Below are 13,559 nucleotides of genomic sequence, written 5' to 3' on the forward strand. Positions count from 1 at the left end.
AGAAGAGGGGACACATGTTGATGTAGAGGAGACATGGAGAAGAGGGGACACATGTTGATGTAGAAGAGACATGGAGAAGAGGGGACACATGTTGATGTAGAAGAGACATGAAGAAGAGGGGACACATGCTGATGTAGAAGAGACATGAAGAAGAGGGGACACATGTTGATGTAGGAGAGACATGAAGAAGAGGGGACACATGTTGATGTAGAAGAGACATGAAGAAGAGGGGACACATGTTGATGTAGAAGAGACATGGAGAAGAGGGGACACATGTTGATGTAGAAGAGACATGAAGAAGAGGGGACACATGTTGATGTAGAAGAGACATGAGGAAGAGGGGACACATGTTGATGTAGAAGAGACATGAAGAAGAGGGGACACATGTTGATGTAGAAGAGACATGAAGAAGAGGGGACACATGTTGATGTAGAAGAGACATGGAGAAGAGGGGACACATGTTGATGTAGAAGAGACATGAAGAAGAGGGGACACATGTTGATGTAGAAGAGACATGAAGAAGAGGGGACACATGTTGATGTAGAAGAGACATGAAGAAGAGGGGACACATGTTGATGTAGAAGAGACATGAAGAAGAGGGGACACATGTTGATGTAGAAGAGACATGGAGAAGAGGGGACACATGTTGATGTAGAAGAGACATGGAGAAGAGGGGACACATGTTGATGTAGAAGAGACATGGAGAAGAGGGGACACATGTTGATGTAGAAGAGACATGGAGAAGAGGGGACACATGTTGATGTAGAAGAGACATGGAGAAGAGGGGACACATGTTGATGTAGAAGAGACATGAAGAAGAGGGGACACATGTTGATGTAGAAGAGACATGAAGAAGAGGGGACACATGTTGATGTAGAAGAGACATGAAGAAGAGGGGACACATGTTGATGTAGAAGAGACATGAAGAAGAGGGGACACATGTTGATGTAGAAGAGACATGAAGAAGAGGGGACACATGTTGTTGTAGAAGAGACATGGAGAAGAGGGGACACATCTTGATGTAGAAGAGACATGAAGAAGAGGGGACACATGTTGATGTAGAAGAGACATGAGGAAGAGGGGACACATGTTGATGTAGAAGAGACATGAAGAAGAGGGGACACATGTTGATGTAGAAGAGACATGAAGAAGAGGGGACACATGTTGATGTAGAAGAGACATGAAGAAGAGGGGACACATGTTGATGTAGAAGAGAAATGAAGAAGAGGGGACACATGTTGATGTAGAAGAGACATGAAGGAGAGGGGACACATGTTGATGTAGAAGAGACATGAAGAAGAGGGGACACATGTTGATGTAGAAGAGACATGGAGAAGAGGGGACACATGTTGATGTAGAAGAGACATGAAGAAGAGGGGACACATGTTGATGTAGAAGAGAAATGAAGAAGAGGGGACACATGTTGATGTAGAAGAGACATGAAGGAGAGGGGACACATGTTGATGTAGAAGAGACGTGAAGAAGAGGGGACACATGTTGATGTAGAAGAGACGTGGAGAAGAGGGGACACATGTTGATGTAGAAGAGACATGGAGAAGAGGGGACACATGTTGATGTAGAAGAGACATGGAGAAGAGGGGACACATGTTGATGTAAAAGAGACATGAAGAAGAGGGGACACATGTTGATGTAGAAGAGACACGAAGAAGAGGGGACGCATGTTGATGTAGAAGAGACACGAAGAAGAGGGGACACATGTTGATGTAAAAGAGACATGAAGAAGAGGGGACACATGTTGATGTAGAAGAGACACGAAGAAGAGGGGACGCATGTTGATGTAGAAGAGACATGAAGAAGAGGGGACGCATGTTGATGTAGAAGAGACATGTTGAAAAAACAGACATCCGGAATATTGAGTCTCCCTCCATTTTCAAATCACGTCTCTCCACCCTGATCACATGACCCATCCTCTGCTGTTGTTGTTTATATTGTCTTGTTGTTCTGCTGTTTTGTTTTGTGTTTTTGCTTGGCGACCTTGAGAACTTTGAAAGTCACCAGTATAAATAAAATGCATTATTATTCTTAAATACATTTCACTACACAAGGTAAATGGAAGATCAGGCTATTGTTCGGCTTGTTGCAGTGCATTTTGGGAAATATAGTGAAACAATAACTGAGTGAAAGTAGCTGTGAGACAACAGGAAATGATGATTATGGAAAAATGGGTTGCTGATAGGAACATATTTTAATGTAGTTTTTCTTCCTGCAGCTGCATGGACTCAACGCGACGGAGGGCGGTCACACAAATCAATATTAGAAATGGAGTCAGTGTTTCTGGGGCAGAGTGGGCGCTCTCCACCTCCAGACACTCAACACCTTTCCTGCTGTGACGCAACGCCACTTCCTGCTAATTACACCGGCTGTAATGGGAGGAAATTCCCGTGTGTGTGTGTGTGTGTGTGTATTAACCTGGGCATGTTCAGACAAGTAGAGGATTCTTTAACCCAAAACTCAACTGAAGAGAAACACACTGATATATAAAACTCTAGATTACTTAAATCAACAAATGAATAACATTCAGTTTGTTTTTCTTTGTTTTTATGAGTCTTTGTTCATATTTCAGTTTGTTTTATTATTTGTTACAAGTTCAAAATAACAATAAAATGTAGAAAAATATTAATTGAATCTTCAAATTTCTCTTGAAGGGAAATCTCACAAGTAAATTAATTTAAAAAATGATTCCCTTCACAGTTTGGTGCTGTAAGGATAATCTGTTGGGACGTGTCTACGATCTGGATTTGTGTGAAACGTCAGACACATGTCTGCAGACCGTGGCAGGAATCTGGGGGTTTCCCCGTCTGCTTTTAGTCAGAACATGTGGGAGCTTCTGAAAAAAAACATGAAACAAACTCTGTATATCTGTGAGGGGGGGTTCTCAACATAAGGTCTACAAACCACAGGGGGGCGTCTGATGTGCAGCTGAGGATAGAGGGAGATTAGATACACTGTAATATAAGAGTTTAAAAATATAATTAGTTGTTACGTGCCGTGTGTGTGTGTGTGTGTGTGTGTGTGTGTGTGTGTGTGTGTGTGTGTGTGTGTTTTGAAAGCAGATGAAAGTCACTAATGCTGCTCAAAGGGGGTTCAAGTGGTGATTTGGGAGAAAGTGATTTGTTTTATTTGAATAAAAAACCCTATTTTCCAAAATGTAACACTTTATTCTCTTAAAATCAGACGGAATATTTTTTGATTGTAAAGCATTCAGGCTTTTATACGCTCACACATGTTACTACAATACCTTTAGAGATCTACAAGAAGAGACCTGTATGAAGAAGGGACATGAACGAAAGACCTCACAGTTCAGTTCGAAACAAGGGGAGAGCAGAACACTGCATGGAGGGAGAACTGCAGCTGGGTCCGGGTGTAAAGTCTCTCTGCAGCAGATGAACTCTAGGTGAGAGTAAACTGGACGTTTGGAAACCACGGAGGAGTTTGTTCAACGTGGGGAATCCCCCGAAGAGAGGGGGAGGCCGGGGAGGAGTCCCTGATCATCATATTAAAGATAACAGACCATAAAGCCTTCTCAAAGGATCCTCTGCAATCAGTGCTAGCTGTTCTGCTTCCTGTGCTGTTCCCTCTCCTGTAGTGTTAGTGCATGGTAACGGTCTGCAGAGGCTAAAATCCCCAAAGTTCAGGAACATAGTGACATTATTATTATCATGTATTTATTCCAACAAGGACCACGCCCCCAAATACATTCACCTCAGAGGAGAGAAGAATTAGGTAGGAATGTATTTGTATTGTCGCCCTGGAAATGGGTGTATGTGTGTTTGTTGTGTGTACATGTGTGTGTGTGTGTGTGTGTGTGTGTGTGTGTACATGTGTGTGTACATGTGTGTGTGTGTGTACATGTGTGTGTACATGTGTGTTTGTGTGTACATGTGTGTGATTACATGTGTGTGTACATGTGTATGTGTGTGTACATGTTTGTGAGTACATGTGTGTGTACATGTGTGTGTGTGTGTGTACATGTATGTGTGTGTACATGTGTATGTGTGTGTACATGTGTGTGTACATGTGTATGTGTGTGTACATGTGTGTGTACATGTGTGTATGTGTATGTGTATACATGTGTGTACATGTGTGTACATGTGTGTGTACATGTGTGTATGTGTATGTGTATACATGTGTGTACATGTGTGTACATGTGTGTGTATACATATGTGTTTGTGTGTGTACATGTGTGTATGTACATGTGTGTGTATGTGTGTGTACGTACGTGTGTGTGTGTGTGTGTGTGTGTGTGTGTGTGTGTGTGTGTGTGTGTGTGTGTGTGTGTGTGTGTGATGTAGTTTATCTGTGTGAGTGTTTAATTACAGAATGATCTTTTATTTACTTTATCCTGCATATGGGTGACTAACGGGAGCTTCCTCTGCTCTCCCTCTTCTACTCATTTAGTTTGTTTGTCTAAACTGTTGAAATAATAAATAATAATAATCTGCAGCCCTTAGGTCGGTAGATAACAATCAACAACCGCTAAACGCATTGCCTCCTCTCTATCACACGGACAATTAAAAAACATGGCTACGGAGCACTCGCGCTCCTATTGGCTACCGCACCAACACATTGTACGTGATAGGCTAAGGGGCGGGACATCTCTGAGTGGTTGACCAATCACAACAGAGCTACAGCTAACCAATCAGAGCAGACTGGGCTCTGGTTTCAGACAGAGGGGGAGAAGAGGAGCTGCAGCAGGCAGTGAGAGAGACATGAAGAGCTTTTTCAGTTTGTAAGCCTTTTCGATGAGAGGTCAAAAGAAGAATATTCAACTAGAACAAGTAGAAATATAAACTAATGAGGAAGTTTCCAACAAGAACAGCATAGGTGGTCGAGTAAGAATCAATAAAGACATTTAAATAAAAGAAGACGAGGGCGGTATGTATTTGTAATCATTGCTTTGCTGTTTAATCACTTTAATATCTGCACGATGTATTCCATTAGTTTGTGATAAAGAGAAAAAACCCTTTGTAGAAAAGTCACCTCTTCTTTAGTCAAAGAGTGAGCTGACAGGAAGCAGAAGGAGTTTCTGCTGACAGTCGACCACTAACGCTCTCATTCTTCTCTCTGCATCTATAAGTGAAATCACTTCCTGGACATTATTTATAGCCGCATTACGAAGGAATGAAGTTTAAAACCAGACCGGTGAGAGCGCTCTGATGTCACACCTCCACCAGCAGCCGATTCAAGACACTGTGATGTGTTATATTCAGTAGAGGCTACAGCAGGGGTCGGCAACCCCTGGCCCGCGGCACCGTAACCAGTGGCACACTAGGAATAAGTGGAATAAGTGTGCAAAACATTAACATTTTATTTTCGGATCCTGAACGAGACCGCCACCAAAGCGCGTCTCCCCGTTACCTGCAGAAGGAAGTCATGCACGCAACGCAGCCCCGCTCTCTTTAACTCCAGGTGACTTTCTGCCGCTTTCCTCCGTGGTGCAGTGCTGATCGTTTCACCACGGAGGAAAGCACTTCACTAATTGCAGTACCCATAAGGAGCTGTACAAATGCCGCAGTTTTTGCGTGGCTGTGTCTTTAGCTGAAAGCCCAGTGGCGATCTGCTCATCTCTCATTGAAATAATATGCTACACAGGGGCGGACTGGCCATGTGTGTTCTGGAGAATCAGAACGGACGGTCGTCCTTATTATTATGCTGTTTAAACCAATTATTGCGCCCCGCACAGTAACCCCGCTGCGTGCTCACTAGCGCACCTCCCCCCCCCCCCCCCCCCCGTTCATAAAGTCAAGACCCCCTCAAAAGGTCCGGTTTATTTCATTTTAAGGATGCGCACCAAGCAACATCTCCAGGTGCTCCTTTGAGAACCAGGGCAAAACAGTTATGTGCACCCCTGGTTATATAGGTATGGCCCTACAATATATTATTCAAATATAGCATGATAGGTCTCCTTTAAGATCATTCTCAGAGACGTCCTCCTCTCCAAAGCAAACAGACCCATTAAAACAATTAAAACACTGAATAATGAAGTTGAAAACCTATGTTTCTCTGGTGGAAACAGGGAGAAGCTATAGCTAAAGGCTACAAGCTAAAGGCCACAAGCTAGAGGCTACAAGCTAAAGGCTACAAGCTAAAGGCTACAAGCTAGAAGCTACAAGCTAAAGGCTACAAGCTAAAGGCTACAAGCTAGAGGCTACAAGCTAAAGGCTACAAGCTAGAGGCTACAAGCTAAAGGCTACAAGCTAAAGGCTACAAGCTAGAGGCTACAAGCTAGAGGCTACAAGCTAAAGGCTACAAGCTAAAGGCTACAAGCTAAAGGCTACAAGCTAGAGGCTACAAGCTAGAGGCTACAAGCTAAAGGCTACAAGCTAAATGCTACAAGCTAAAGGCTACAAGCTAGAGGCTACAAGCTAAAGGCTACAAGCTAAAGGCTACAAGCTAAAGGCTACAAGCCAAAGGCTACAAGCTAAAGGCTACAAGCCAAAGGCTACAAGCTAAAGGCTACAAGCTAAAGGCTACAAGCTAAAGGCTACAAGCTAAAGGCTACAAGCTAAAGGCTACAAGCTAAAGGCTACAAGCTAGAAGCTACAAGCTAAAGGCTACAAGCTAAAGGCTACAAGCTAAAGGCTACAAGCTAAAGGCTACAAGCCAAAGGCTACAAGCCAAAGGCTACAAGCTAAAGGCTACAAGCTAAAGGCTACAAGCTAAAGGCTACAAGCTAGAAGCTACAAGCTAAAGGCTACAAGCTAAAGGCTACAAGCTAAAGGCTACAAGCCAAAGGCTACAAGCTAGAGGCTACAAGCTAAAGGCTACAAGCTAAAGGCTACAAGCTAAAGGCTACAAGCTAAAGGCTACAAGCTAGAAGCTACAAGCTAAAGGCTACAAGCTAAAGGCTACAAGCTAAAGGCTACAAGCTAGAGGCTACAAGCTAGAGGCTACAAGCTAGAGGCTACAAGCTAAAGGCTACAAGCTAAAGGCTACAAGCTAAAGGCTACAAGCTAGAAGCTACAAGCTAAAGGCTACAAGCTAAAGGCTACAAGCTAAAGGCTACAAGCTAGAGGCTACAAGCTAAAGGTTACAAGCTAAAGGCTACAAGCTAAAGGCTACAAGCTAGAGGCTACAAGCTAAAGGCTACAAGCTAGAGGCTACAAGCTAAAGGCTACAAGCTAGAGGCTACAAGCTAAAGGCTACAAGCTAAAGGCTAACGCTAGCTCAGCTTGTTTTTCGGATAACGTCCCATCCAGACGTCCCATCACTAAAATCCTTCATCCAGTTAAAATAGAGTTAAAAAGCACCAATATCAGAAAGAGGGGAAGTGTGGCTTAAAACTGAGTGAAAAGTAGTTTTATGACAGCTTCCTGCAGACAACGCTGACGCTGCTCAAAGGGGATCCAATTGGTTTATTAGGGAGAAGGTGATTTGTTTATTTGAGTAAACAAATCACTTTGTGTATGAACGCACCTCTGCGTTGATTAAAATTACACATCGCTCTGTAATGTTTGGGATATGGAAGAACAAAACTGAGCTACAGTATGTAAGATATGAGTAGTCCTTTTTCAATGCAGAAATATAATCTTAAACGTACCTTGACGGCGGGGTAAGTCTTCCTGTTCTTCTCACTGGAGGCTCCCGGTAATCCCCCGTGAGACGGACCCTCACATCCGTACCTGAACCTGAAGCCCCTCTGAGAGCACACACACACACACACACACACACACACACACACACACACACACACACACACACACACACACACACACACACACACACACACACACACACACACACACACACACACACACACACACACACACACACACACACACACACACACACACACACACACACACACACACACACACACACACACACACACACACACACACACACACACACACACACACAGAATTGAATTCATAGATCGCGTTTTTCTTGGTTGATTTTAAACTATTTCAAGTCAAAAGTAGCAGTAAAGCAGGTTGATCTCAACATGTCAAAGAATCGTCAATGTTTCTCGAAATCAAAAATCTGAATAAAAGAGTTTTACAAGTTCAAATAAACAGAGAGAAGAAACTGCATGTTGTTCCAGAGATGGGCGTTTCTTAGTGAACAGGCGCTGAGAGGAAGCCTCACCTGTTTGGGCTGCTCTATGATCTGCAGGTACGGACCGTCCGCTGGAACAAACACAGGGACACAGTCAGCGTTACAATGTCAAATATACCAATGTATAATCTGTTTACTGTTAATACTTCAATTACATGTTTCTTTACAATTGTTATTTTCCTCTGAAAAACGTTTTATTTGATTGTTTAATTTAATAAAAACACACTTTGTCTCAGAAAGAAACTGTAAAAACAGAAATAATCTTCTGATGTTCAACTTTCCCACGCTCCTTAAACGGATCATGTGTGACAAACTCATCAGTCGGTAAAAAGGATCAAATGTAAGCTCAAAATAAAAGATATTTCATACATTTATTAAAGTAAAAAAAAACGTGTGCCGTTTCCAGATCCTGTAAAAACATTTGTCCTTATTGTTATTTTTATTTATACTTTTTATTCCCACTATCCTTGCATGAACTCTAACCTTGCCTGCCTGCCTGCCTGCCTGCCTGCCTGCCTGCCTGCCTGCCTGCCTGCCTGCCTGCCTGCCTGCCTGCCTGCCTGCGTGCCTGCCTGCCTGCCTGCCTGCCTGCCTGCCTGCCTGCCTGCGTCTCCCTCCAGATGCTCCCAATCCCCAATCAGGGCCTCCATAAAGAACCTGAGGAAGGCTGCAGTCTCTGAGTGTTTCTCAATGTCGAGGATGCTTGTTGCTTGGTAGCACATGTCTTCCGAGCGTCTTGCTTCAGAAGCGAGGCAAGAATCCTTCCTAGCCTCGGAAAACGAAGAGTGGAACAGGCTAGCAAGTGTGCAGGTGTGCGTCATATGAGAGGCACCGCCTTACATTTTCCGCCACAGATTTGGTGAAATTGGTCCGTGTGCAAAGCATTGTGGGGATTTTAAGACCGGAGTCTACACATGTGCAGCCTCGAAATGTCTCCAAACGAAGTACGCCAGGCTCGGTAGAATTCCAAGTATGCTGGACATTGGAACAGTGCTTCGGCGGCACTCGATGAGGTAGCATGCTTGAAATATTGGCTCTGGAGCAGCTTTACTCGACATTGAGAAACACCCTCTCTCTCCCTTCTCCTCTGGGCTGCATGTGTCTCTGTGTAGTGTCTCTGTGTGGTGTCTCTGTGTGGTGTCTCTGTGTGGTGTCTCTGTCTCTGTGTAGTGTCTCTGTCTCTCTGTGGTGTCTCTGTGTGGTGTCTCTGTGTGGTGTCTCTGTGTGGTGTCTCTGTGTGGTGTCTCTGTCTCTGTGTGGTGTCTCTGTCTCTCTGTAGTGTCTCTGTCTCTCTGTAGTGTCTCTGTCTCTCTGTAGTGTCTCTGTCTCTGTGTCTCTGTCTCTGTGGTGTCTCTGTCTCTCTGTGGTGTCTCTGTCTCTCTGTGGTGTCTCTGTCTCTGTAGTGTCTCTGTCTCTCTGTAGTGTCTCTGTCTCTGTGGTGTCTGACCCCAGTTGACTGCAGATTGGCTGGAGAGCCCTCCTTGTCTCTCCGGTGGTTTGTTGCCACTCCCCTTCGTAGCCCTAGTCCAGGAGGGAACGTAACTTTAAAGAACATTTAGGTTCTAGTATTTGTGGTAAAACAGTTTATCACTTCAAATGTTATTTCATTCTCCCCGAGTCCACCTCACTGCTCTGTGTCCTCCTCACTGCTCTGCGTCCTCCTCACTGCTCTGTGTCCTCCTCACTGCTCTGTGTCCTCCTCACTGCTCTGCGTCCACCTCACTGCTCTGCGTCCTCCTCACTGCTCTGCGTCCTCCTCACTGCTCTGTGTCCTCCTCACTGCTCTGTGTCCTCCTCACTGCTCTGCATCCTCCTCACTGCTCTGTGTCCTCCTCACTGCTCTGTGTCCTCCTCACTGCTCTGTGTCCACCTCACTGCTCTGTGTCCTCCGAGGAGCAGCACTCTCACATTGAGTCAACAAAGAGGAAACAGAGACCAAACGCTGCCTGGGAATAAATCAAACGCTCTCATGTGTAACGCAGTATGGATATGACGCTCTGATTCACGGTGAATGGCCCACATGTTCATGTTATTGTGTTGATAATATATATAAATGTGTAGAGAGCTTCCCTGCTGTGACTCAAACAGGAAGTGAGAGCCACAGAGACAGAAACCAACAAAACGTCACGAAACTCACCTTTCACTTTTCACATATAACACACCCTGTTTTTACACATTGGGTTTCCAAACAGAGATCTCACTTTCTGATCGTTTTCCTCCGCAGTTTCTCTTCCTAAAATAACTAACATCGTATATCTTCAGGGACACTGTTACAAACACCCTGGTACACACATGCAGCCGCTTCGCCGGATGCTCACTACCAATGTCTTCACCTCTCCGACTATGCAGTGCCATGAATGGATGGATGAATGTTCTATATTATTGTAATGAGTGATTGAACTCCAGCAGTGTGATTCTAGAGATGCTATATGTGTGACTGCTCTGCCTGCCCTCTCTGTGTCATTGTGTTGTCTCCTGGGTTCTCTCTTTTTATTTTCTTCCTCCCAAGCCCCATCCCCTCAGGAAGCCTTTTGCCTCCTTTCAGGTCATCATTGAAAATAAGAATTTGTTCTTAATCGATTTCCCTGGCTAAATAAAGGTATTACCACTACCACTACTACCACTACCATTACCACCACTACTACTACTACTACTACCATTACCACTACTACGAATACCATTACCACTACTACTACCACTACTACTACTACCATTACCACTACTACTACCATTACCACCAACACCACCACTACCACTACCACTACTATTACCACCACTACTACTACTACCATTACCACCACCACCACTACTACTACTACTACCATTACCACCACCACCACCACTACTACTACTACTACCACTACTATTACCACCACTACTACCACTACTACCATTACCACTACTATTACTACTACCACTACCACCACTACTACCACTACTATTACTACTACCACTACCACCACTACTACCACTACTACTACTACTACTACTACTACTACTACTACTACCATTACCACCACCACCACTACCACTACTACTACCATTACCACCACCACCACTACCACTACTACCATTACCACTACTACTACTACTAACACTACCACTACTACTACTACCATTACCACCACCACCACTACTACTACTACTACCATTACCACTACCACTAACACTACCACTACTACTACTACCATTACCACCACCACCACTACCACTACTACTACTACTACCATTACCACTACTACTACCACTACCATTACTACTACTCCCACCATTACCACTACTACGAATACCATTACCACTACTACTACCACTACTACTACTACTACTACCATTACCACCACCACCACTACCACTACCACCACCACCACTACCACCACTACCACTACCACTACTACTACTACCATTACCACCACCACCACCACTACAACTACTACTACCACTACTATTACCACCACTACTACTACTACTACTACTACTACTACTACTACTACTACTACCATTACCACCACCACCACTACCACTACTACCATTACCATTACTACTACTAACACTACCACTACTACTACTACCATTACCACCACCACCACTACCACTACCATTACCACTACCACTACTACCACTACTACCATTACCACTACTATTACTACTACCACTACCACTACTACTACTACTACTACCATTACCACCACTACCACTACTACTACTACTACTACCATTACCACCACCACCACTACTACTACTACTACCATTACCACTACCACTAACACTACCACTACTACTACTACCATTACCACCACCACCACTACCACTACTACTACTACTACCATTACCACTACTACTACCACTACCATTACTACTACTCCTACCATTACCACTACTACGAATACCATTACCACTACTACTACCACTACTACTACTACTACTACCATTACCACCACCACCACTACCACTACCACCACCACCACTACCACCACTACCACTACTACTACCATTACCACCACTACCACTACTACTACTACTACTACCATTACCACCACCACCACTACTACTACTACTACCATTACCACTACCACTAACACTACCACTACTACTACTACCATTACCACCACCACCACTACCACTACTACTACTACTACCATTACCACTACTACTACCACTACCATTACTACTACTCCTACCATTACCACTACTACGAATACCATTACCACTACTACTACCACTACTACTACTACTACTACCATTACCACCACCACCACTACCACTACCACCACCACCACTACCACCACTACCACTACCACTACTACCATTACCACTACCACTACCACTACTACTACTACCATTACCACCACCACCACCACTACAACTACTACTACCACTACTATTACCACCACTACTACTACTACTACTACTACTACTACTACTACTACTACTACCATTACCACCACCACCACTACCACTACTACCATTACCATTACTACTACTAACACTACCACTACTACTACTACCATTACCACCACCACCACTACCACTACCATTACCACTACCACTACTACCACTACTACCATTACCACTACTATTACTACTACCACTACCACTACTACTACTACTACTACCATTACCACCACTACCACTACCACTACTACCATTACCACCACTACCACTACTACTACTACTACTACTACCATTACCACCACCACCACTACTGCTACTACTACTACTACCATTACCACCACCACCACTACCACTACTACCATTACCACTACTACTACTACTAACACTACCACTACTACCACCACCACCACCACCACTACTACTACTACCATTACCACCACCACCACTACCACTACTACCATTACCACTACTACTACTACCATTACCACTACCACTACTACTACTACCACTACCATTACCAATACTACTACTACTACCACCAGCATTACTACTACTACTACTACTACTACTACTACTACTACCATTACCACCACTACTACCACTACCACTACTACTACTACTACTACCATTACCACCACTACCACTACTACCACTACTACTACCACTACCAATACCACCACTACCACTACTACTACCATTACCATTACCACTACTACTACTACTGCTACTACTACTACTACCATTACCACCACCACACTACCACTACTACCACCACCACCAACCACCACTACTACTACTACCATTACCACCACCACCACTACCACTACTACCATTACCACTACTACTACTACCATTACCACCACTACTACCACTACCACTACTACTACTACCATTACCACCACTACCACTACTACCACTACTACTACCACTACCAATACCACCACTACCACTACTACTACCATTACCATTACCACTACTACTACTACTACCATTACCATTACCACTACTACTACCACCACCAGACAGCTTCAGTTTAAATCAAAGAGGCCCTATATTGTTTTTTCCTAAAGATTTAAATTGTATTATTC

The 13,559-nt window shown here is 44.0% G+C and overlaps 1 protein-coding gene across 1 annotated transcript in view; it reads right to left on the reverse strand.

The window, feature by feature from the left end:
- LOC307027619 (nuclear factor NF-kappa-B p105 subunit-like) overlaps window positions 1–13,559 on the reverse strand; it is a 40,193-nt gene that overhangs the window by 21,891 nt on the left and 4,743 nt on the right. The window contains exons 4-5 of the mRNA XM_079695903.1: window positions 8,110–8,150; window positions 7,562–7,660 (exon numbers count right to left, since the gene is read on the reverse strand). Coding sequence (XP_079552029.1) covers window positions 7,562–7,660; window positions 8,110–8,150 — 140 coding nt within the window. The remainder of the gene's footprint in view (window positions 1–7,561; window positions 7,661–8,109; window positions 8,151–13,559) is intronic.

Source organism: Notothenia rossii (assembly GCF_949606895.1).
Source record: "Notothenia rossii genome assembly, contig: scaffold_251, whole genome shotgun sequence".
NCBI lineage: Eukaryota > Metazoa > Chordata > Actinopteri > Perciformes > Nototheniidae > Notothenia > Notothenia rossii.